Below are 27,555 nucleotides of genomic sequence, written 5' to 3'. Positions count from 1 at the left end.
CTACAATTATACCCGCACTACTTAAGACGTAACACCGTTTTTTGTCATGTTTATTAATTGGTGGTAAAATTTCCACAACATGGCATCCCATGGCATCTATCGTTCAGTTTTTGCGAGTGTATGAGCATAAAGACAGAGGTGTTTTAATAGCATCTCTGGTTTAATATTCAGTAGGAAAAATGGTGTTAAAGTAGATGAGTTTCAGTTGTTCTGTTTTCATATGTTGATTTTTTTGGTAGAAATCTGTAGATTTTGATGCTGTTCCATTACTGTACTGTTATACTGGCAAAATATTAATGGAAATGATTACATGTCACCCATCCCTGTTGAACCCCTTCAACCCCCATCTGCTTCATTTCCCTTCAGATTCTGCTCTCAAGTGTCCATTTATTTATTCTGATTTTCTGTTGCTTTTCTTTTTTTTTTCCACTTTTCACTCTTCAGTTATGAGGATTATGATCCGGAGATTAAGTAAGCAGATCCGTCTTTCCTTCCCTCCAGCTCATATTTCTCTCTCCGCTCGGCTTCATAACAGCAAATAAACCCTCTTCACTCACTTCCTGTTTTCACGTTCTCCTTCACGGCACAATATGAAGTGCTGTCAATCATTCGCACAACCCGTGTGTGTGTGTGTGTGTGTGTGTTTGTGTGTCTCATCCTCTGCTCATCACCTTCTCAGTGCCCTTAAACTTTCCCTCTTTACTGTGCAGATCATCATGATGTGTGTCTCAAACCGTTTTATGAGTCCAAACGGAGGCACTGAGATTCAGGACAAGGTCATTTTGACATTCAGTGCCATTTGAAGATGTGATGGAAGAAAATACTTCTTATATGATGCTTTTAAGTGTTCATCAAACGAATGAGTCTTGCTGAGGTTTTCTGAGTAGTCAGACTTAAGAACAGTAAAATGGAAGGTAAAAATAATACAAATCCTAAAAACATGATCAGTTCCTCAGCAGCCATATACAAATGTTGAACGAATAGGTTGAATGAATGATTCAATGACTCACTCATTTCATATTTACAAGTATCAATTCATATTCCTGTACTTAAATTTTTATTTTAAAACATGCTTCTTACAGCATTATTTATGCAATTTTAATTGTAGAGTAAATGCATTCATGCCATCTCTGAGCTGCATTACACACTTTGGATGTGTACTTTATGTTTTTATGTAGTTGTGACTGCATTTATTTGATCAAAAATGCTGTACAAATTGTGAAATATTATTATAATTTTAAATAACTGTTTTGTGTGTGAATTTATGTTACATTACCATTTATTTCTATGATCAAATCTGAATTTTCAGCATCATTACTTCAGTCTTCAGTGTCACATGATCCTTCAGAAATCATTCTTATATGCTGATTTGCTGCTCAAGAAACATTTCTGTGTTGCTATAAAACTGACAGAATTTGAAAGCTGAGACTTTGGAATATCTTCCAGTGCTCCCAATCGGGCCATTTACTTGCACAATAGGTTAGAATATACTCTCAAAATTGTATAACTTTAATCTTGTAATTGCTAAATTAATTCGTGTAATGTTGACTTTATTCTCAAAACATTTCAACTTTATTCTCAAAATGTTTTGACTTTATTCTCAAAACATTTCAACTTTATTCTCGAAATATTTTGACTTTATTCTCAAAACATTTCTACTTTATTCTTGAAATATTTCAACTTTATTCTCGAAATTTAAACTTTGTTCTCGAAACATTTTGACTTCATTCTCAAAACATTTCTACTTTATTCTCCCAATATTTCGACTTTATTCTTGTAACATTTTGACTTTATTCTCTTAACTTCGATTATTCTTGAAATATTTTGACTTTATTCTTGTAACTTCAACTTTATTCTCGTAATATTTTGACCTTATTCTTGTAATATTTTTACTTTATACTTGTAATTTCTTGACTTTATTCTCAAAATATTATGACTTAAATCTCATAATCTTAGATTTTTTCATTTTGTAACGTGGCACTAAAACACCATCATAATGTTGAAAACAGTTGTGCTGCCCAATATTTTTGTGGAAACCTTAATATATTTTTATTAATTTCTAAAATTTCTAAAATGAATAAAAATTGTTTTTCTATCCAAAATAATAATAATAATAATAATAATAATAATAATAATCTTACAGGCCCCAAACTCTGAAAACCATCTGTAACACTCTAGCATAGACTTTATGTAAGATTTCATTTTTTGAATGGAACCCAGGTTGTGATTTGTGCAGCACATTTTCTACATTGAGAGATTTTTTTGCAATCATAATTGCTCTGGAAAGATGCATTTGCAATGTTGTGGGAACTGAATGATCGACAGGCGAGTTAAAACTTGCTTCCCTCACAGCCTTTTAAATCCAGTTTTGCACTGATGGTTTCTTCAGAAAATGTAGAAATACGCTGCCTTGCATTAGTGTAAATATTTGTTCTGAAATACAGTCTCACTGAGGCTTATTTATTCATTTTTCTGAATTATAGTTAATGATAATGTTATGAAGTTTGCGTGTCCCATTAGTGGTATATTGGATGTAATCCATATGTAAATGTGTGTAATTTTGATGTTAAATTGAGCTGGATAGAGTCAGCGGGGTGGATCTGTAGCCCCGCGGCTGAAAATAACACAATACAAACACTCGTTACAGACCCGTCCACGTCACACCGAATGAAAGAAAGAGATGGAAGATGGCATTTAAAGGCACAGTTCACCTAAAAATGACAATTTGATCATGTTTACTCCTCTCATATCGCTCCAAACTTTTCTTTGGTCAAACACAGAAGGATAAATTTAGCAGAAAGTCTGAGCTGCTCTTTTCCTATTAACAGAAAGGCCGGTCAAACTCCGAAAAGGACAAAATAAAACCCATTAAAGTGGTCTGTATGTATGATTGTGTGTGCTAGAATTCTGAAGGCTTCAAGTGTAATGCATTTTGAAGGTGTTCATAATGGCATATTAATCCTAAAAAGTGCATTTTATTAACTAAAGCGTACACATTAGTAGCTTTTAAAAGGATCCTGCACCAGTGGCAGCTTTTGTACCTTTTTTTCTGAGAGCGTATGACGAATGTTGCTTTTGTCCCTTTTGGATCTCGGCAGCATTTTCATTCATTTTCTTTTTTCTTGTGAAAGTCCCACAGATATAGAGCGGCTTGAGTGGGGAAGAAAATTGAGAAAATGGAGTTCACTTTAACTGAAGTCATATTTAATTTACGTGGAGAGCTGGGTAGAAATTTACCAATTTAGGCACTGATCTTGCACTTATGTCTTAGATTGCGAGTAATGAGTTCTGACTGCATTTTCCCAGTTATTTTCAGGGCTAATTTGCTGTGTGTGTGTGTGTGTGTGTGTGTGTTTTTGTTTCAGATCGTGGGTAATCGGAGCCATTGCGCTGCTCTGTCTGCTGGGCCTGACCTGGGCGTTCGGGTTGATGTACGTTAACGAGAGTACGGTGATCATGGCGTACCTCTTCACCATCTTTAACTCGCTGCAGGGCATGTTCATCTTCATATTTCACTGCGTCCTGCAGAAGAAGGTTGGGAAAAACACATTCATATACACACACCATACAAACCAGAAATAATATGTAGCTATGGATACTTTACAAGCAATAACATAATGCAAAAGCATGTCAAATAAACCCATACTGCTATTTTGTATGTAATATGTTCTTTTTAAATATTATATCTTATTTTTTTTATTTTTATTTTATTTTATTTTGCACATTTGCTGATCTTGCCCTTTACATTCAAAAGCAACAAACACATTATAGATCACAATCACAGCTTATCTGTGGTGTTATTGTTAACTAAAATCATTAAAAATCATTTGCACTATATTAAATAAAGCTAAAATATGAATGTAAATATTAGATTAAAAAATACAGAAATGATTTTATTCACCTAACCTATAGAAAATAAGTTTAAGTACTAAAATTACTACTAGAACTGAAATAAAAATAAATTGAAGCTGAATAGAATTTTTTTAAAGTAAACTAAAATTTAAATGTAAATGAATTTAAATGAATACCTAAAATAAAATGATCATTACTATTAGTATTATTGTTAAGTAAAACTAGTAATAGTTTTTGTTCATTTAAATAAGGCTGAAATACAATATAAATATTAGATTTAAAAAAAAGAAAAAAGAAATTGTAGAAAATAAAATTAACTATGAAAAATTACTATAATAAAAAAAAATAATAAAAAAAAGACAGAAGAACAAATTTACTAAAACTTAAACTAAAATTTAAATTAATAGCTAAAATAAAAATTTAAATTAGCGTTAGTATTAGTATTAAGTAAAAAAAAAGTGATAGTTTTCATTCATTTAAATAAGGCTGAAATAAAATATAAATATAGATAGATTATTGGTTAAAAAAACTGATAGATTAGATAGAGCGTTAAAGGAAATTGGAAAATAAATTAAAGAGTAATGTTAATAAAAATAAAATTAATAAAAAAATAATAATATCAGGGGGAAAAAATGACTAAAACTTAAACTAAAAATTCAAATTAAAAACTTAATAGTGTTATTAATAAATAGTTTTCATTAAAACTAATACAAAAAAAATTAAATATTAGATTTAATAAATTGATTAGATTTAAAAATGGAAATTACAAATGTTGTTTTGGCAAATAACTGATTAAAAAAATAAGCTGAAGTACTAAAATTGCTAAATCTCTAATAAAAACAAAAGAAATAAATAATAATAATAATAATAATAATAATAATAAATAACAGGAAAAAATGAATTACTAAAATTCAAAGTAAAATAACATAAAAAAATATAAATAAAAGTTAATTTAAAATAAAAAAAACTGTAATAATATATAAATAATGCTAAAGTAAAACTGCAGCCTGTTTAAAGTGGCTTAATGGTTTATATTTACATACATTTGGATAATTTTGACATAATGCCAAAGTCATCATAGTGCAAATCAGTTTTCATCTGATGGAGATGTTTCATGAGTTGATGTAACTTTACAGAACTTATTTTTAATGCTGCCAACATTCAAAAAACACGTCCACGAATTACACAACATTTACACAGAACATCAGTGGTGATGGTCCTGAAATACACCGACAATGAAAACACAATAAATGACTGCGGATGCATAGTTTAATTGCTGTAGTGTCTGTATGTGTGTGTGTTTAGGTGCGTAAAGAGTACGGGAAGTGCCTGCGGACTCACTGCTACAGCGGGAAGAGCGTGGAGTCGTCTATGGGTTCGGTGAAGAGCTCGTCGTCGCGCGGCCCGGGTCGATATTCCTCCGCGTCGCAGGTACAAACACACACGAACGCAGCAACACAACGCCAAAGAGATTATGTGAGTGTCCATGTGTGTGTATTCTCTCTCACTCTCTCTCTCTTTGTCTCTTTCTCTTGTTTTCTTTCTTCTTTCATCACAAGGTTCATCACCCGCCTTGTATGACAAACTCCTCACAGTTACAGTATGAACAAGTAACTATCAGCCCTATGACTTTCACACCACACACCTGATCAGATCAAATCGCATTTGTTTTATTCTTTCATTTTGCATTGTGTTAAAAGCAATGCTTTAGTACAAGATTTTTTTATAAATGTACCCTTCTATACTACCAGTCAAAAGTTTGGAGTAAATCATTTTTTTAAGCTGTTTATTTAATTAAAATTACAGTAAAAAATTGTAAAATTGTGAAATATTTTTTCAATATAAAATAACTGTTTTCTTCTTTATTCATAATTACGTATTATTTTTTTTAAATTTCATTTTAAAATATAATTTATTCCTGTGATGCAAAGCTGATTTTATCCAATCTTCAGTGTCGCATGATCCTTCAGAAATCATTTAATTAATAATTATAATATTTGATAATTCCATTATTCCAAACTCTTGACCTGTATTTTTAAAAATATTATTTTTATTATTATTTTTTTTAAATATATATATATTTTTAATTGCATGTAATATGCAGTATGCAATGATAATCATTTCTAACAGCAATAATTTATATCATTGTCACATTATTCATTCAGAATATGATTTCCAATTATTATAAAACTGGATATTTTGCATTTTTAATCCAATTTAATGTATTAATCTGTTTGGAAGTCTGAAATTGTAAGTGACGATGGTTGAAGTTAAAAGACGAAGCAGATATTATTTCTAGGTCACGTTGGAGATATAAGGTCGAGCACTTTGCATTATGTTGTGTACTGCTCATTTTGGCAATATTGTAGTATTTTACAGTGAAGGCCAGGGAAGTTTCATTTGTATGTGCATTTTACAATTCAATCTTTTCCAAAACAGTATCGCATGCACTTGTTTATGAAATTATTTGCATACTACATGCAGTATATATTGAATTCTGCAAAAAAGCACTAGTCTTAGTTTGCTACGGGCAAGGCTGACTTTTTAGAATTAATTCAATCCCAGCATAAAGAATTCATTCCTTTCTAGAGAAACATTCATTTCCATTCGAGTCACCGGCAGGATTTCCATTGAATGTCGTCCTTGTCTCATACAAATCTTCGGCTTTACCTATCTGTGCTTGAATATCTAATTTCCATGGTAACGGTTTGTCTGCTTACACGATCTCCATGGAGACGAGGTTTCCAATTTGACCTTTGGCCTTTTAGGGGTCATCTGCAAACATGTAACGAGAGTCTGACACGCAGCGGAAACGGGCCTGTCTGACCCGTGACCGCGTGTGTGTGCGTGTAAATGTCAGAGAGATGAGGAACAGCGGCAGGATTACGCTTTTTTACTGACAAATGCTGCTTTTGTGAGCATTTTAGGTGGGATAAACCGCAAAATGAACATTTTGTTGTCGTTTGCTCACAGTCATGTTCAGTTTAATTTCTGACTGATTTGTGTGGAGCAGATGAAGTGATGTGGCTCTAATCGGGTGAGAAAAGTGTGTGTGAAACGCTGTTGTTGTTCACAGAGCCGAATCCGCCGCATGTGGAACGACACGGTGAGGAAGCAGTCCGAGTCTTCATTCATGGCTGGAGACATTAACAGTTCAGCGACACTCAACAGAGGTACACACACACACAGACACACACACGCACACATATACACAACACACACACTGTCTGTTTTTCACCCTTGTGAATAAGAAGTGTACTTAATTGTATGGAATGTGCAATTGTAGTCTGCTTCAAATCTTAAACATACATTTTTAAAGGAGAAGTTCACTTCCAAAACAAAGATTCACATATAATGTACTCACCCCCTTGTCCTCCAAGATGTTCATGTCTTTTTTTCTTCAGTTGTAAAGAAATTGTTATTTTCTGTATTTTTCCCCATATAATGGACTGATATGGTGCCTCGATTTTGAACTTCCAAAATGCAGTTTAAATGCTGCTTCAAACGATCCCAAATGCAGTTGTAAACAATCCCAGCTGAGAAAGAAGGGTCTTGTCTAGCGAAACGATCGGTTATTTTAATAAAAATAATACAATTTATATACTTTTTAATGTCAAACGCTCGTCTTGTCTTGAACTCTGCCTGAACTGTTTTTGTTCCGGTTCATGACAGTTAGTGTATGTCGAAAACTCCCATCTCATGTTCTCCCTCAACTTCAAAATCATCCTATATCGCTGTTTTACCTTTTTTGTTGAGCGTGTTTGATCTTCTTTGCATGTTCACTTTGCAAAGACTGTGTTGGTACTTCTGCAGCGATGTAGGATGATTTTAAAATGATTTTTGAGGTTGAGGGAGAAAATACGATTGGAGTTTTTCTACATACCCTAACTGTCTTGAGCCAGAATACACGGAGTTCAGGCAGAGCAAGACAAGACGATTGAGATTAAAAAGTATTTAAATTGTATTTTTTTAATGAAAAAATACAAAGAAAGCTGCATTTAAACTGCAGTTTGGACCTTCAACCCACTGGCTCCAACTGAAGTCCACTATATGGAGAAAAATCCTGGAATGTTTTCCTGAAAAACCTTAATTTCTTTTCAACTGAAGTCAGAAAGGCATTAATATCCTGGATGACATGGGGGTGAGTTTTGTTTTGTTTTTTACAGGGGGTATTAAAATACATGACATTCTACATATATTCTACAAAAAATGTCCATAGATTATTTTTTAATTTGGCTAATTTGATTATGCATCCAGGTACTAGCAAAGTTTAGTGCTCTCAGTTCAGTTTGACATGTTTTAGCATATTTATATTCATTTCAGAACTTAAAACCGGTTCCTAAAATCTGATCCTATTTAAAATGAGCTGAATTTAACCAGCGCCTGCAGAGTTTGGCATCTCATATAATTGCATGTTTGAAATCAGTGCAGAAAACAAGAAAAAAAGGGTTGAGAAAGATTTCATGTCTACAGATAAAACTTAAAACTGCGCTTATGTTTCTTTAATGAAGATCTTTCCAATCCTGACATTCAATACATTAAACATTTACAAGTAAATTCAGAGTTTGTGAGTTTCTCCTGCAATGCGTCTGAAATGCCGCTTTAATTGCGTGAGAAAAGTTCAGAAAAATCAGAACATGCAAATAAGTCTTTACAGCCAGTAAAATAAAAAGAAAGTGGTAATTAAACTTTAAAGACTTGAAGTAAATGACAGTGTGTTGAGATAAGGGGAAAATAGGAAAGACTCCTGAAAGTTAAACTTAAAACATTTTTAATAATTGTCAGCAGAATGTAATGAAGCTCATTTAATTTCCATTTAGATTACATTCGTGTTCGCTCAAACTCTGTGCGTGTTGTGTAAATGAGAAGTAAACAGGCGGATGAGGATTTAATTGGCGTGGAATATGCCGTATCTTAATACAAAACATTTCCAGTTGAGAGCGATGACAGTGAGCTGCAGGCCTCAGTAATGCGGATGAGCCGTCAGAGCGCAGACGCTTCGGGTCACAGTTCATTCCCTCAGTGAAAGCACTGCGATTGGACGGAACAGAAAAACAGCTGATGTTGTGAAACATCTCAGGCTAATTCACACCATCCAGATGCACTCAAAGACGCTGAGAGCAGGTCAACGCAGACTCACGCTGCTTCGGTACATGAAAATAAGGCACTTTCTGCAAATAACACTCAAGATAGTGGCACAAGTGTGAGTTTTATACATCTCTTGAGCTTGCCGAATGCATTCAGTTTTTGTTTGTTTTTGAATACATTTTCAATTATATTTTATGTTTGTATTTTCCATTTTAATTTTAATGGAAGGGTTAGTCATTTTGTTGTTTTTGTCATTTTAATTTGTTGCATTTTTAAATCTATATATTTTATATATATATATATATATATATATATATATATATATATATATAACACAGTGGGTACGGAAAGTATTCAGACCCCCTTAAATTTTTCACTCTTTGTTATATTGCAGCCATTTGCTAAAATTATTTAAGTTCATTTTTTTCCTCATTAATGTACACACAGCACCCCATATTGACAGAAAAACACAGAATTGTTGACATTTTTGCAGATTTATTAAAAAAGAAAAACTGAAATATCACATGGTCCTAAGTATTCAGACCCTTTGCTGTGACACTCATATATTTAACTCAGGTGCTGTCCATTTCTTCTGATCATCCTTGAGATAATGAGGAAAAATGAGGAATTAATGAGGAAAAAAAATGAACTTGAATGATTTTAGCAAATGGCTGCAATATAACAAAGAGTGAAAAATTTAAGGGGGTCTGAATACTTTCCGTACCCACTGTGTGTGTGTATATATATATATACACACCTATATACACACCAACTTCATTTATTTATATAGCACATTTAAATGCAACGTTGTCGCCCAAAGTGCTTCAAAAGATGACGAATAAAATAAAATCCACACACAACTACACACAAGTAAAACAAACATTTATGAAAGGTTCCCAAATCAAACTTTCCCTACTTCAAAGGCCAGACTCAAAAAATATGTTTTCAGCTGGAACCTAAAAGCCTCTATAGACGGAGCCTGACGAATGTACAGGGGAAGATTGTTCCATAGTTGAGGACCTATTACTCAAAAGGCACAGTCCCCTTTTGACTTCTTTTTTTGACCAAGGCACATTCAGCAATGACTGATTTACTGATCTAAGTGACCTAGCTGGTGTATGAGACCCTATGAGGTCGGTAATATAATTTGGGGACAAGTTATGTAAAGCTTTACAAACCCATACTACAATCTTAAAATCAATCCTGTACCTGACTGGTTACCAGTGTAACAATACATGTATTTGTACCGAACCGTCACGGTACGGGCATCTCGGTTCGGTGCATGAGGCCTTACAACGAATACAGGCAATTCACCCTGAATCCAGAAGGGGGCGCCCACAGTAATGCAACTCTGTTTGATAACCGCCAGCAGAAGAACAGTGAATGCCAGGAGTTGCGCACTTGAAAACAAAGACCACTAGACAATGACCATGTGCTGATTCTGAACGTGTCTCTCACTGACAAAGGAGTATAACGTTACTTTAAAGGCTTGCGCACTCAACTGTTTGCGGAATGTAGGTTTGTGCTCTTGTATCCTAACGTTACCTCTCTCATTCGGCACAAATCCAAATACTCCATAATATTTCCATATTTGCGATGCTTCCAAATGCTAAACTATTATTTATTATGTAAATTATAGAATTTGTAGTTTAGTTACGTTCTAACGGTGACACAGTGAGGCGGGCGCGCTGATGTTTGGTTCACTGTGTTTTATTTTGATAAAGTACCAACTGCGCTGTCAAGTTAGCAATGCTAGAAGCCTGGAACTGACATGTTTTGTGTTTGCGTGCGCGATTACTTAAACTTTCCTCATACCAGCAAAATCAACTTAAACAAAAAACAAACAGGATGTCGCTTTCTGCCATTTGAGGTTCCTTTCTGTCACAAAACTGAACTGAAACTCAGCAAATATAGGCTATGTTACGTGTCGCACAGTTTTTTTTTCCCCTTGTCTATCAGTTAACTAAATTAAATATATTTTAAGTATTTATCCTTTGTATGTATATATGTGCTGCAGATTTTATGATCTATATATGACATTAATTTAGTATAATATTTAGTATTTTCACATGCAGGTGGAAGAATTGTAATTTGTACTACTGTCTGTTAAAAATAAATGAAAATAAACCTAGCATAGTAGATTTTTTTTCTGTTGTACTGAAATCGTACCGAACTGTGACCCTCGAACCGAGGTACGTACCGAATCGTGACATCTGTGTACCGTTACACCCCTAGTAGAGACGATAGCACCGGAGTAATGTGTTCCCCTTTTTTTGTGCCGGTCAGAAGCCTAGCTGCGGCATTCTGCACAAGCTGTAATCGGGATAGTTGCCGTTGACAGATCCCTGCATAAAGTGAGTTACAGTAGTCCAGTTGTGACATGATAAAAGCGTGAACCACAATTTCCAAATCTTTAAAACTCAGAAAAGATTTTTAGCTTCGAAATAATTATAAGTTGATAAAAACTGCTTCTTACAACCGAACTAATCTGTTTATCAAAACTAAGAGATGATGCCAAGATTTCTCACACTGTCTTTCACTGTCATTTCTAAGAGGGCAAAAGCATTGGCTATCTTCTCTTTAGCCTTAGAACGACCAAATATTATGATCTCAGATTTTTTTTTTCATTAAGCTGAAGAAAATTATTTGAGAGCCATCCTTTAAAGGGGTCATCGGATGCAATGTTCAATTTTTCATGTTGTTTGAACATTAATGTGTGTTGGCAGAGTATGTACACATCTACCCTATAATGATAAAAATACATGCAGTGGTTTTTAAATAATCTGTAAAAATAACATCCCCTTTTTCAAATCGAGCCATTCTCAGATGCCTGTCGATGTGGCGTCACACGAACAGAGGTCGCTCCCACGATAGTTGATTGACATGAGCGTCTTACTTCAGACCCGCCCTAAATCAGCTGTAACAGTCTGACCTCCATAGTTTTGATGCCAAAGCAGGGATGTAGGTTAGACAAGAATATCTCTGACTGAGTGATTGAGGTGTTGTGTTGCTGGATGTAATAATGAACGTAGTGGTCGTCATTTACTCCTGACATCTGAGCCGCTGAAGATGCAGTGGATGACTTTTGTTTGTGAAGGGAATGCACCTCCTGATCTACATATATCCGTCTATGTTCGTGCAAATCATTCGTGACCCAGCTTCACTTACAGCAGGAGTAAAATGGGGTTTTTTTATGAATCTTTGCGATCACCTTTCCTAATAACGTGCTAGTTAGCAAGTTTAGCGGCTAAACGTGGCTAAATGCGGCTAAAGTAAACAGACTCGTCACTCCACAGAGACTAGAGAGGGGCGGGGCGAGCAGAGCTCATTAACATTTAAAGCCTCGACCAGAATGGGATGATTTTTGCAGAGCTGATTTTGACAAGGTAAAAAGGGTGTTGTTTTACAGTACCATTGAGAATTTTTAACCAAAATATATTATAGACTTTTCATTAAGACCCTAAAGAATCATATCAACTTGTGGAAAATGGGCATCCGATGACCCCTTTAGTCTCATCTAGACATTGCAAATCTGTGTGTCATCTGCATTCATGATACGAGGAGATGTGTTGACGGCAAATAGACCCCAGTGGGCACATATATAAGGAAAACAGTGTAGGGATCAAATTGAGCCCTGAGGAAGGCCATATTTTAAGGAAAGCCACAGAAGATGAAACATTTGCCCAATTAACAAAAAATGTGCTTTCCTTAATATAGGAGTGAAACCATTTCAAGGCAGTTACCCCAAACCCCACCTCACAAGTTTAACAATGTTGCTGAAAAAAAAAATGTATATATAAACACACACAAACATACAGTATATAGTTTAAAAATATGTAATTGTATTTACAGGTTATATATATATATATATATATATAAAATCATATAATATAATACATTCAAATAATTGCTAATATAACATTTTTCTTAAATAAATATACACATGCATGCGTGTGTGTATTTATATATTCATAATAAATGTATACAGTACACAGACAACTTTTATTTTAGGTGTGATTTATATATACATTTATATATACATACACACACACACACATATATATATATATATATATATATATGTGTGTGTGTGTGTGTTATATATATTATATGTATATATATATGTGTGTGTGTGTTTTTTATATATATATATATATAAAGACTATCATATTTTTTTAGCATGATTTACAAAATGTCATTAACTGTAATAATAGTTCTTATACCACAAAAAAGTCCTGTCAGGCATATTTGCAAGCCTTAAATAGGTTATACATAAATGTACATTACACTGAATGATGATAGAACATTATTTTACCATATTTTGACATTTTATTTTCACAAAAGTTAAACAAGTAAATACTTTTCTTTCATTTAACATGCTTTCTGTGTATATAAAATAATTTTTGTTAATGCAATTTGATGCAAAATGGGACGTCTCATCTGTAGTCTATAATACACATAGCTGATGTTTATGAATACCACCTGTATTTGAGGAAAGTGCCATAAAACAATTAAAATAATATCAATTGGTTTTTAAAAAACTACAAAAAAAAAAAACGTATGAGCTGTTTTTCCACTTGAGGCGGGATTTATCAGATTTAGCTCACTTATGAGAACAATTTTGTTCTTAAACTCTGCTTTGAAAGCCCACACAGAGAGAGAGAGAAACAGAAAGCAGTGTGCAGGAGAATGAAGATCTGCTCTGAATATCAGATGCCTTTGTGAAGCTGATTTCTCTCCGTCCGTCTCTCTCTCTGTCTGTGTTCTGATCAGTGAGACACTAATGTTCTGTTATGATGATGGATTGACCCTCTCTAGAGGGAGGAAGTGTCACGATGGCAATAATTAGGCTCTCAGCACTTAACCCAGGCGTGTGTGTGTGTGTGTGTGTGTGTGTGTGTGTGAGAGAGAGAGAGACGCTCCATCACTCATGCTGCTCAAAGCGGACAGACGTATTAACCAGAGACACAAAGCCCAACTCAGAGAAAGAATGTGAGAGACAGAGAGAAATCACAAGACTCATCAAGACACACACACACACGTTTACTGAGTCACCCGCCTGTCACAGGACAGATTACACTCTGACGCACACAAAACTATCAAAGAATTAAAACAACTACAGACTATCTTCAAAGAAAATATTTTAAAGCTTATTTTAGGACTGTCAGTTAATGTAAATATTTTATATAAATAATAACAACTACAAATTATGATTTAATTATTTAAATTGATTTAATCATGCTATTTGTTGCTAACCCATTGAGTCATAATGCATGGGTCATGGTGGAAAAAATAATAATTATAGCAGTATATCACATAAATTTAACCTTTTGTCACAAATGTAGACTTTATCTAATAATTATGACATAATTTTGCCTTTTTGACTTTTAATTTTGACTCTTGTCAAATAATTTAGATTGTATCTCATAACTGAAATATTATCTCATAATTATGACAGTATCTCACTGTATTTTTGACTTGTCAATTTTAACTTTTTATGTCGGCAGCCTCAACCGGGTCCTAATGCCTGTTTACTTCAAATAAAATGAAAGTAAAATCCACAAATAACATTAACACTGTAGTTCTGATTATTAAATAAAGCAGTAATTGATGTCATAAAATCAAGAGTATGTTTTGATTTAAAGGTCAGAAGCTATAGCTTACATGAATAAAAAATAATAATCACAAACATGACACTAAATTTATATGAAAATAAACATAAAAATAAATGTATGTATACTGATTTATTCATTAATGTGTGATGTTACAAATGCTTTTACAAATGATTTTCAGAATTTGTACAACTCTTTTGCTTTAGACCATCTTCAAATGAAGAGTTTAATTGCAAAAACAGAAAATTCAGTTTTTTAAATCATGTTTAAAAATCATGTTTTTTTTTCATGATTTTATTGTGTTTTATTGTGTTAGTTAGCTGTTTTTTTTTTTTTTGTTCAAAAAATCAAAATAATCCAGTTGATTGATTGAAATGATTAAATTATTAAATATTTAAAACAGAGTTATCTGTTTTTGCAAATTAACTCTTCAAATGTTAAATCCTAAAATAAAATGGTAAGGATACCACTGCTTTTTTCTGAAGAAAAGAAGAAAGCAGTAATTGATATATAGTTTAATTATAGTTGTTTTCAAACCTTCAGTGTACTGTCATTATAAAAGAACTTTTTTTAAATTTAAAATTGTTTATTTGATTCTAACAAATATGTTCTTGTTAAAATTAAATTAAAATTAATTTGCTTATAATTTCCCCACCAGAGAGACTGTTGTTTCCAAACAAAAGGATATATATCTTTTTGAATTAAAAAATATTGCAATATCGGCAAAAAAAAAAAAAAAAAAAAAAAAATATATATATATATATAATATATTTAAATATATATATATATATATATATATATATATTCTTTAAAAAAAAAAAAGATTATTATTTTATATTATTTTATATAAATGCACACACATACTGAAAGTATTTTGTGATATAGATGTATATAATATAGTAGAAAGTACATGGTACTACACCTGCTTTCTTAATACTTGTCTTGAGATATCTTCTGCTAAATGATAGTGTTTAGCTCATAAAATTAGGCAAATGTGTTGAGTGCATCAAATCATTACACATTACACATTTTATTCATATTAATGTGTTAATTTTGACAGCCATAATTTGTTTGAGTCATATTTGCCTTTTCAAAGGGATGTTGTTGTCATGAAGGTTTATCTCACTTTTGGAGATATTTTTGCAGAGGTCAGGACCTTCTGTGCAAACACTGTGCAGGTCAAAGGTCAATTTGTGTAACCATTTCCTCTGCGGAAAAGGGTGCATTTAAACATCAACCTCAATGAACCTACCTGTCAGTTTCTTTCTTTGTGTGTCGTATCTCTGAAGGTGCTTATCTCAGCGTTCAGCGTGTGATTTGCAGAGGTGTATAATTAGCTGACAGCATAATAAACGTGCCTACACTCATAATCACAATCAAACCTCTGTTGAATAAATGAGCTTATATTGGACACAGTGTTCCTGGACATTCAAACAGAACATGATTATACAATGACAATTGTAAAAAAAATTTTTTTTTAAATTGACTAATTGTTTAGGTTGGGATCGTGTCCAAACTTGTTTATTTGTATTAAATTGGCAATATTTAACCAAAAATTCAAAGTCAAACTGAACTAAACGCATTCTACTCTTATTGACAACTAAAAGCATGATCAAATTAGCTAACATATTTCATAAACAAATGCAAGGGGTGGGAGATGTAGAACTTCTGAAAATCTGCTAATCCAATTTTGCGGAAATGGGTGCGACAGATTCTGTGTGGGCCTGCCGAGAGATTATGCGTAATAATAGAAACACTGCTCACAGCAGGCAATTTCAATCCAACAGTAATTGTCTCGAAAGTAAAGAAGATGGAGGAGAATTTGTTACAAAAGCAGTGCTTTAAAGGGGATGAATTTTCGAGACACAGCGTCTTGGAGAGATAGAACTGTCTAACTGTCAGCATGCTGAAGCACGCTTGCATGTTAACAACCTTTCAGAGAACTTCTGTCTCTAAATTCCTCCCCATTTATCACCACTGCTGCAAATATTAAACACTCTATGAAATGGTTTGATGGGCAGAGCTTTCTTTGCTGTGTTAAGGGACGTTTGGGCAGGACAGAAAGGGTTTGTTACTTTTTAAATAACCACTAGCCTTTCGTTTACATCACAGACGTGAAACGTGATTTGCTACGTTCTGTTGCTAGTCAGATGTACAGTAGGTGATATTAGCAGGATGAACATTCGAATTATTATGGAAGCCTATTACCACCTCGTAAGAAAAAAAATGCTTTGATACATTATTACTATAACATAAAAAGTCATAATAACGATATATGTCCAAATTATGAGATAAAGTCATGATTATGTGCTAAACAGCATTATGAGACTGACAGAACATAGAAATTGTGATAAAGACAGTTATTACATAAAGACAAAATTGACCAAAGTCTAAATTATGAGATACTAAGACAAACAGTAATTATGAGATAAGCTTCATATTATGATAAAAGGTCAACATTATGAGATAAAGTAATAATTATGTGATAAGCATTATGAGACTGACAGAACATAGAAACTGTGATAAAGTCAGTTATTACATAGACAAAATTGACCAAAGTCTAAATTATAAGACACCAAGACATAATTATGGGATAAACAAAAGTTCGAAATTATGAGATAATTAAGTGATAAACCATTATGAGACTGACAGAACGTAGAATGTTTGATTTAAAAAGTCAGTTATTACATAAAGATGAAATTGACAAATCTAAATTATAAAATACTGAGACTTAATTATGAGATAAGTCATAATTACTGTATGTGATAAAATGAATTATGAGACTGACAGAACATAGAAATTGTGATTAAAAAGTCAATTATTACATAATGACAAAATTGACCAAAGTCAAAATTATGAGATACTAAGACAAACAGTAATTATGAGATAAACTTCATATTATGATAAAAGATCAACATTATGAGATAAAGTCATGATTATGTAATAAAAAGCATTATGAGACTGACAAAACGTAGAAATTGATTAAAAAGTCAGTTGTTAAATAGACAAAATTGACAAGTCAAAACTGAGATAGTAAGACAATTATGAAATGAACTTAATATTATGACAAAAGTTACAAATCATGAGATAAAGTAATAGTTAGGTGATAAAAATATAATAGAAAGTCTAAATTATGACAGAAGGTCAAAATATGAGCTATGTCTTAATTATGCAGTAAAAACTGTTCTGAGATTATGGCAGAACAGAAATTGTGAGTTGTAAAAAAAAAAGTTATAATGTAACTTATACTCCCGGTTTCACAGACAAAGCTTAAGTCTAGTCCTAGACTAAAAGACAAGTCTGAGCCGTTTCAACTGAAAGAAACTTGCACTGACTGATCTTAAAATATACCAATGCCTTTGTTTTGTCTCAAGATGCACACCAGTAATGTTTTTTCTAAGCACGTTTATAATAATTACTTAATTGTTCTAATTGATCTATGGCCTATTTCTAGCTTAGTCTAAGCCTTGTCTGTGAAACCGGGCCATAAAGTTAGTTATAATGTAAAAAATCAAAATTAAAAAAAAAAAAGTTATGAGACACTAAGCTATAATTCTGACAAAAAGTAAAAAATTATCAGATGTATTATTTTATAGTAATTTGTCAGAAGTAACTTTATATCCCACTATTATGTCTGCTGCTGACTCATTTGATCTGGTGCAAAATGAGTCATCAGTATTTTTGGTCTTTGTAAAAGAGATCATGTTCTTGCAAAACGCACTGCAACACTCACTCGCATAAACCGCCAGAGTCTGTGATGAGATAAGAGTGCTAACACTGGTTGAATGTTCTTGCTTTTTTCTGTGGCTGCTGATGAGATGTCTGTATGATAACGATGCTAACATTGTTGCTGCATTTGTTTGATCTTCTCTGTGTGTTTTTCTCTCCATCTGTGCGGCTGTATCAGGTGCCATGGCCAATCACCTCATCCCAAACACTCTGCTGCGCGCTCACGCCTCTAACAACCCCTATAACACCTTACTGGGCGAATCAGCCGTCTATAACAACCCCACCCTCAGCATGTACAACGCTCAAGGTGTGCTGCATTCTTCCGTTGCTTTAACTTCCAGTGCACTAACTGTGTGTGTGTGTGTGTGTGTGGTGGGGGAAAGGGCTCCGCTATGTGGCTTCAAGCTGAACGTGTCTGCGGTCATCTTTGTCTTTTGTCTGGTACAGTCTGAGGCAAACAAACACGTAATTCCCATCGAAAAATTAGTTTGTAGAGCTGACATCATTATAATAACTGATGGCTACATTTCGCGGCATGACAGAAATGCGACTCAATCTGTATGTGCATCAGTGCCTAACTGCAGAATAAAATCAAATCACCCGCTCCTTTGAAGACACGTCACGCTAATGTGTCTGCTGCAGATGGGCTTGGACAGCCACACCAGACTCGATGCAACTCGAAACAATTAATGCACCTCTCCGAAAATCTACCATGCGCTCATGCTGCAGTGAGCTAAAAGACCTGGTATTTCAGGACAAGCATGGGATAAGGACATTTTTACCTAGCCAGAAATGCAACTGCAAACTTATAAATGCAATAGTGCCAGATCACAATACAAAACAGTCCACTCTTCTGAAGACATGCTAGTCTACATGGCTTTTGTGGCATGTTGCCACATTCATGCAACTAAAAACAATGAATGCAACTGCATGCAAAAACTCAAGACATCACACATCCCTGTGTTCCTTAAGGCCAGAAATCTACCATGCACTCATGGTGCAATGTTTGCGGTAGGCCTGGCATTTCAGGACGAGCAAGGGATAACCATTTTTTCATCTAGACAGTATTGCATTAGTGCTGAAGACAAAATTGTCCACTCTGGACATGTCAGTCTAATGTGCCTCACACATAAGGAATTGGAAAGAGACTCAAGATGTTTCTGTGGCTGTCACAGCACTGAAAAGAATGAATGCGCTTCTTCCATGCAAAACACTCATGCTTCACACATCTTGAGTGTTGCTTTAGACCAGAAATCTACTATGCACTTATGCTGCAATGCCTTTAGACGTCATTTCAGGACAAGCAAGGGATTTTTTCTTTTTCTTTTTTTTTTTTTTTTAATTGATTGATACTTTATTAATCCTGAGTTTAGACAGAAATTCGACTGCACACTTTATACATGCATTGATGCTAAATCAAAGGACGAAATAGTCCACTCTTCTGAAGACATCTCAGTCTAATGTCTCATGCAGAATGGGTTTGGACATGCTAGACCATTTCTGTTTTTGTGGTGTGTTGCGGCATTGATGCAGCTGAAAACAATGCATGTGTTTCCCACATGCAAGCACTCAGACTTCACATGTCTAGAGTGTTCCTTTAGGCTAGAAATCTACCATGCACTCATGCTGCAATGCTTGCAGTAGGCCTGGGATTTCAGGACAAGCAAGGGATAACCGTTTTTTTCATCTAGACTGCGGCTGCAGTTTTGCATTAGTGCTGAATCACGAAACAAAACTGTCCACCCTGGACAGAGCTAATGTGCCTCATGCATTATGGTTTGGACACTGATGCTACAACAGCATTGGTGCAGATGAAAATCATAAATGCATTCCTTGCATGCAAACACTCAGTAAGACTTAACACATTTCGAGTGTTTCTTTAGACCAAAAATCTACCATGCACTTATACAGCAATTTTTGCCATGCCATTTTGCAGCAATTTATGCAGCAATTTTCACATGGCAGTACTATGCATGGAATAACAAATGCAACTGCAAACTTTACACGTGCATGCCTGGCATTTAAGGTTGAGCATGGTATAACAAAGTTTTTTAACGGAAAGGAAAGGAAAGGGCGTGATGTGTGGCCAAGTATGGTGGTGACTGCATTAGTGCTAAGTCACCATACAAAATCGTCTGGTCGTTTGAAGATATGCCATTCGTTTCTGTGACATGTCCCAGCACATATGCAGCTAAAAGCAATAAATGCACTTCTTGCATGCAAAACACTCAGTAACACTCAGAATGCCCCAAAATGAACCCTCATGTTCCAGTGTTCACAGGAGGCATGGCATTTCAAGCATGGTGTAATGACGCTTTTATAACTAGACAGAAATGCTACTGCAGCTTTATACATGCACTCGTTATATGTCCACTCGTATGAATACATGTTAGTCTAATGTGTCTCATCTAGAAGAGTTTGGACAGTGACACTAGTTTCTGTGGTGTGTCACAGCCTTGCTGCAGATGAAAACTGTGAATGCATTCCTTGCGTGCATTTGCACATCTTGAATGCTCCTTCAGACCAGAAATCTACCATGTGCTTATCCAGCAATTTTTGCCACTGCATTTTAGTACCAGCATGAAATAACAAATGCATTAATGCCTGGCATTTTGGGATGAGCATGGTATAACAAAGTTTTTTTTAATAGAAATGCGGCTGCATTAGTGCTGAGTCACCATGTGAAGTTGTCTGGTGTTTTGAAGACATGCCATTTGTTAGGTGCTAGGTGTTTCTGTGGTGTGTCATGCCACTGATGCAACTAAAAACAATAAATGCGCTTCTTGCATGCAAAATGTATCATGCACTCATGCTCCAATGCTTGCAGGAGGAATGGCATTTCAGGATGAGCATTGGAAAACAAAAATGCAACTCAGATTTTATACATGCATAAGTGCCTGACATTTCAGGACGAGCATGGTATAATCACACTTTTTAACTACACAGAAATGCTACTGCTGCTTTATACATGCACTCGTTATACGTCCACTTTTATGAAGACATGTCAGTCTAATGTGTCTCACCTAGAAGGATTTGGACAAATGCTAGATGTTTTTTGTGGCGTGTCACAGCACTGATGCGACTCAAAAAAAAAAAAAAGGCCTCTTTTATTCAGAGCAATACTTCACACGCCCATTGCGCTCTTTTAGAACACAAATCTACCGTGCTCTCACGCTGAGATGCCCGCAGGAGGCCTGGCTTCTCCTGTTAGCAGTAAAGCATCTCTGCATGCAGCTGTCTCGCTCTGTCTCGCCCTGTCTGTCTGTTGCACTGGTGATCTGCTTTCTCCCCGTCACCACCTGTTACCGCCACCTCCGCTAATGCATAGATCTGAAAGAATTCAGAAGGCTCCAGAGACGGAGAGTCAGACGCTTTTCTGGACAACGCCAGCGGGGAGGGGCGAGCGCTGGATAACAAGCTCTTCATCTACGTTGACAACATTCTAGCGACCTTGAAATCTAATATCAATAAAAGCCCCGAAATTACGAATAGATCCCAAGCCACTTTTAATGTTCCTCTTTAGTCCGATCAATAACTCTCTTACCGAATACAAGTCTAACCGTGGAACCGCGTTCAGAGCGGAGCGCGCCACTAATGGAGACAGAAGCCCATTTCTGCGCCCTCCAGACATTCAGGGGGCTTTAAAGCACAATTTTATGGCATTTACATGTGCATCCTGGGATTTGCAAGGGGTGTGTGTGTCTGAGGGGGTTGAGCGTAACCGTTTACCTGCGCTTCATTAATCTGTGTGCATGTTCTATTTGAGCGGTCACTGTGAATGCTTACCTGTACCTTTTTCTCTTTCCTTTTTCCATGCTGTCCTTTAAGAGCCCTACAGAGAGACAAGTATGGGAGTCAAACTAAACATTGCTTACCAAATGTAATTTGCCTTAACGTTATTACTCTTTTCTTAAAACCGTAGTAAACGCCATCCTGCTAAGAGATGTTTTAGTCAATATTCTAATCAGAGAGCACTCTCAACCTCATTAAAATGAAAACCTAATTTTCTCGTCTCTTCATCAACACAAAGCGATGCTTTTGTTAAAACAGAAGCTGAGTGGACAATTCGTCATTTTGCAACCCTGGTCTTTTTTCCCCCCAATTAAAATTTGCATATTCGTCTAAGCCCCTGATAAGTAAAACAAATGCGATTTATTTGTTTATGCTCAAATGATGCGGCTAAAAATTGGTAAACAAGAAAGTGCTCGCACGTTTTCCCGTATGAGTGTGGGAGAGTGTTAATAGCCCACGCTCGACTAATTCTTTTCAAGAAAAGCCTAACATCAAGACTAGGGTAATATGCAAAATTGTAATTAACATCGAAATCTATAGGCGGAGAAGCTGCTCTCTCTGTACCTAATGATATATGAGTGTTATATAAAGGCCAGCATGATTTGGTTTGTGGAAAGCTTTGACGCACATTAGCTGTTGTGTGTTTGTGTTCGTGCATTGTGTTTCTGTTGTGTTTGCCGGCTTTGCTGAGTGATCCGAGTGTTATTTGATATATTTGAGGTTGCTAATTTATGAGTTCGACAGGTAAGTCCATTATCGCAGGCTTAGCCTGCACGTTTCAGTGAATTCTGGAATGAGTTTTAAACCTCGCATCAGCCTTGAACCCCTGACGAATCCAATCAATACCCAGGGTAGCATTGGTTTGGAAGCTCAATTAAGGGACGAGCAGTTTCAAGGTTTTTTCGGTTTGTTTCGGCGAGCCGTATTGCATGTCGGTCTTACAGACGCGCCAGGTGCGAACAATTCTAATTGCTCTTCTCTCTGACTCTCCGTCTTGCAGAGGGAATCCTGAACAATGCTCGGGATACAAGTGCCATGGATACTCTACCACTGAATGGTAACCATGGCAACAGCTACAGCTTGGCCAGCGCCGACTACATGAGCGACTGCGTGCAAATCATCGACCGCACGTACAACGTACACAAAGAGACCACGCTGGAGAAACGGATCCTGAAAGAGCTCACCTCCAACTACCTGCCCACCTACCTGAACAACCACGACCGCACGGCCGAGCACGGACGCAACCTCATGAACAAGTTGGTTAACGAAGTCAGCAACGGCGGCGGCGTGAAAGACTCACCCATGCTGCCCGTCAATCTCGCGCTGGGCCTGGACGACTCGGCGACTTTCCCGCACGAGGACGGCCTGGGGCTGGAGCTGATCCGGGAGGAGTCCAACGCGCCCTTGCTCCCGCCGCCGCGCCACGTCCAGCCCCTTCCCACCACCTTCGGCTCGGCCTCTTCGTCGCGACGGCGCCTTCCGCAGGAGAACAGCGAGAGTTTCTTCCCTCTGCTAACAGAGGAGCAAACGGAAGAGACTCCGTCCCCGCAGAGAGACTCGCTCTACACCAGCATGCCCACGCTGCCCGACCCCGAACGCTCCGACACGCACTCGCTGCCCCGCAGCGGCGACACGCACACGCTCCCCAGGAGCGGAGAGCCGGATGACGTGTACTATAAGAGCATGCCCAACTTGGGCTCGCGCAACCACCTGCACCAGCTGCACAGCTACTACCAGCTGGGCCGCGGCAGCAGCGACGGCTTTATCGTCCCGCCCAAAGATGAGCTTTCGCCCGAAGAGACGCCGCAGGAAACCGCACACATGGTCACCAGCCTATAGAGGGCGCCGTCGCATTCACGCCCGTAACCCATCTCGACCTCCGCCGGCTCTTCTACGTTTCCGTACCGTCCCGTCGTCCGCAGTTGTTCACTTTTGCTTTTCCGTGTCCGCAGAGAAATGAACTGCAGCAGCAGACGCCGGGAGGCGATTTTGTATTCTGTTCAGGAGAGGATTATGGGTACTCTTGCTTGTTGAGGAATGAAACCTGACATTCTTTGGATTCTATTGGCCGTGCACTTCTACTTCAAGGGAAAACGGACCCGAAAATGGATTTCGCTGTATAACCTTGCGGGGGAGTGTGAGATTTCGAGGGTTTTTTACTCTCGGCAACCCTGAAAGGAATACAAATAACTGCCAAAAACATTGTTAGTAGCTCAGTGCGTCTAGTCAACACCAATCAAGTCTGTGACTCGAAAACTATTTTAATACCTTCTGTATCCATATTTGCTTTTTAAATATTTTTCTTCTTCTCATGTGGTGAAAAGCAGCACGTTTGGCTGCGACAGAGAACAATGCGAAGAAGGGCGTCTTCATTTCTGTTCTTTGCTGTATTAATAACAAATATTGAGAAGCGGGGGAAGAACTAATACCGGAGAATTCTACGATATTTCTATGTAAATGTACAGACACTAGTGTTACACAGGATAGCGCTTATTCTGTTTCACCTCCCTCTGCTTCTGTAACCATGGTGATTTCAGATCATTTCCTTTCTCTCCTGATGGTCTCGTCCTCAATGACAGGTTTTGATCCCTCGCTCTTTTTTTTAATTATATCTTTTACATTCACGTCTTCGTTTCGGTATGAATAACGGCAAGTAGACAAAAAAACAGCAACAAAAAAGAATTCCTATTTTTCCTTTGATTTATAGACAGCGGTTTGTAGATGAATGAAGAAAGGAAGCCCAACACTGAAAATGTTTTGCCATTTCGGGGTAGAGATATGAGAAGTATTGCGGTATATGATCAACGGAGGTCGTTTTCATTCAGAGAGAGTGACAGAGATGCACTTGTGTGATTTAGCTGCAGAGATTCAGCGTACCTTCTTTTTGCTTTCATTTTTCTGGTGGAGAATGAGTGGTTATTTATTTCACTGAGGAAAAAACTACAAACTGCTCTGCAAAAATGTCTGGGGGTGAAACGAATGTGGCACATATTAGGTTTTTTATCATTAAAAAAATGGTTTTATTTATTCTTTTATCCATTTTTTTTTCTCTTGTGGTTGAATGACCTCTCACTAATATTTGTTGTAACAGTGAAACTTGTTTGCCAACAAATAAATGACTGACAGAGTGAAGCCGAGAGCTGCTGCCTGTGTGCATTTTCTGCAACACGACACGTTTCTTCAATTAAGGGCTCTTTTGAAGTGAAACCTTAATAAATTGTGTTATATATATATATGGTACGAAAGATACACATTATAAAGAGTCATATAAAAGATTTGTGGATTTCATAATGTGTGATGCTGTGTGATGCCAGTTTAACTTGGTTAACACAACAATCAAATTAAGTTCATTTAGAATCAAATTGAAAATTGATTGCTTAACTGATTACTTAATTCAGTAATGATACCTAATGAAGTCATTTTCAGCTCATGATTTGCATTTGCATTCCATTTTTTCAGGAATATTACAAGCAAAAGCAGTTAATTCAATGGAGTTGCACAAGCATACTAAATTTTTATAAATGCTGAATGAAAACATCAGGGCAGCTGGTGAGTCAAATGTTCCCAGAAGTGTTGTGTCACATAAAAATAGTGAATTTAATGACTGCTGTGGTCTCTTGTCACTATTCATTTGAGTCATAACCACAGTAATTTTATGGAGAAAACTCACTAAAATGTGTGGTGTGATTGTAATGACAGCAGCGTTATTGGGGACACAAGAATAATACGAAGCTAGAACAATCAAATGAAAAAAGTAAACAACCATTCCAAATATTTCAAAGTAAACAACCATTTTTTTATAGAGCTGAAGTTGCAAAGTCTGTGTATGGGACAAGGCCAAAAAGAGATTGTAAGGTAAACAACTATGACAGAGTTAATTTCATAATGTCACAATGCATGACATATATCCTGCCATTAAAGTGTGTAGATGTGTGTATGGAGTCGTCTGTACGCCAGTACACTTTTAATGGCTGTCATTCTGCCTGGCTGCTAAATAAGATTTATTATCCCCATGATGATGGTTTTTAAATTTCAATCAGTTCTGTTGGATAAGTAAAAAGCGAAAACATGTTTTGAAATCCAGTGCTTTTTAAGGAAATTAAAAGATGCTGGGAACCAGGATGACAAGTTGCCATGGATACAGAATTCTTCTTCAGCTCTATACGGAACAATGAGGAGCATCTTTTGAAATTACTTTTATTCAGTTGTAGATGAATCCTCGAAATGCTTGAGGTACAATGAACATTAAATCGTCTTTCAGGGACATTTGATGCATCCTGTCGGGTGATTGGTGCTTGTGGCACTTCTGAAGTCCTCGTGATGGGTTACTTGAGAAGAAATAGCACAACTGCTGCATTAAATCGTCTGCTAGGCTCGCTTTTAAAGGAGTAATTCATCCAAAGTAAAACTTTATCATTTATTTATCATTTATTCACCTTCATGTTTTTCCTAACCCATATGATTTTTTTCCTCAAGAAACACACAAGGTAAATGTGGCTTGCAAATCAGGATGTTTTTGAATCAGTGATCATTTAATTGAAAATATTTCTTTAATCCTCATAATGCATATAAAATCTATATACTATTTTTACATTCTAAGTCTGTTTGGACCAGAGGAATCATTATATTATTAAACAAAGTCATAACTTTTCCAGCTATATAGCTATATTGCATCTGATCAGCAACATCTCTGTATAAAAAATGTGAAGGAAAAAAAAAAAGTTTTTAATGTTAGCACTTTAAAACTAAATCATTTGAATTTTCACTTTACACATGACCTTTATTATATGTGACCCTGGAACACAAAACCAGTCTTAAGTAGTGCGGGTATATTTGTAGCAATTGTCAGAAACACATTGTATGGGTCAAAATTATTTATTTTTCTTTTATGCCAAAAATCATCAGGTTATTAAGTAAAGATCATGTTCCATGAAGATATTTTGTAAATTTCTCTTAAGTTTTGATTAGTAATATGCATTACTAAGAACTTGGGCAACAGTTTGGACAAAGGCGATTTTCTCAATATTTTGAATATTTTGTAATTTGTATATAATTTTATCCCAATATTTTGATTCCAGGTTTTCAAATAGTTGCATCTCGGCCAAATATTGTCCTAACAAACATCAATGGAAAGCTTATTTATTCAGCTTTCAGATCATATGTAAATCTCAATTTTGAAAAATTGACACTTAAAATTGGTTTTGTGGTCCAGAGTTACATATATATCAGGGGTGGTGAAGTCCGGTCCTGTAGAGCCGCAGCCCTGCAGAGTTCAGCTCCAACCCTAATTAACGACTGACGACTGACGTTCGCCACCCCTGACATATATTGTACCCTAATGGTGCTCCATATATAACTGTGTCCAAAATGACCCAAACACAAAATGTGTAACTTTTTTTAATGGTTAATTAAAATTTGAATGATGTGCATGTTAAAGGCCTTAAATTATTAGTTCATTTCTAGAATAAAAATTTCCTGATGA

General features: G+C 35.8%; 1 protein-coding gene across 22 annotated transcripts in view; it reads left to right on the top strand.

Moving 5' to 3' along the window:
• The window catches only part of LOC127167882 (adhesion G protein-coupled receptor L3), a 332,296-nt gene extending 307,086 nt beyond the window's left edge, over window positions 1-25,210 (top strand). For 6 of the 22 annotated variants that reach the window (XM_051114237.1, XM_051114240.1, XM_051114239.1 and 3 more), the window contains 7 exons: window positions 3,366-3,534; window positions 5,158-5,283; window positions 5,412-5,462; window positions 6,929-7,025; window positions 18,460-18,588; window positions 22,110-22,127; window positions 23,074-25,210. In XM_051114237.1, coding sequence (XP_050970194.1) covers window positions 3,366-3,534; window positions 5,158-5,283; window positions 5,412-5,462; window positions 6,929-7,025; window positions 18,460-18,588; window positions 22,110-22,127; window positions 23,074-23,912 — 1,429 coding nt within the window. In that variant the 3' untranslated portion in view covers window positions 23,913-25,210. Of the gene's footprint in view, window positions 1-3,365; window positions 3,535-5,157; window positions 5,284-5,411; window positions 5,463-6,928; window positions 7,026-18,459; window positions 18,589-22,109; window positions 22,162-23,073 lie in introns of all 22 variants that reach the window. The other 16 variants (XM_051114254.1, XM_051114250.1, XM_051114253.1 and 13 more) reach the window with 7 other exon arrangements.
• Window positions 25,211-27,555: the final 2,345 nt, after the last annotated feature.

This window comes from Labeo rohita, chromosome 7 (genome assembly GCF_022985175.1).
Source record: "Labeo rohita strain BAU-BD-2019 chromosome 7, IGBB_LRoh.1.0, whole genome shotgun sequence".
Classification (NCBI taxonomy): domain Eukaryota; kingdom Metazoa; phylum Chordata; class Actinopteri; order Cypriniformes; family Cyprinidae; genus Labeo; species Labeo rohita.
The sequence above is the reverse complement of the archived record's forward strand: the minus strand, read 5'-3'. Positions and strand labels throughout refer to the sequence as shown.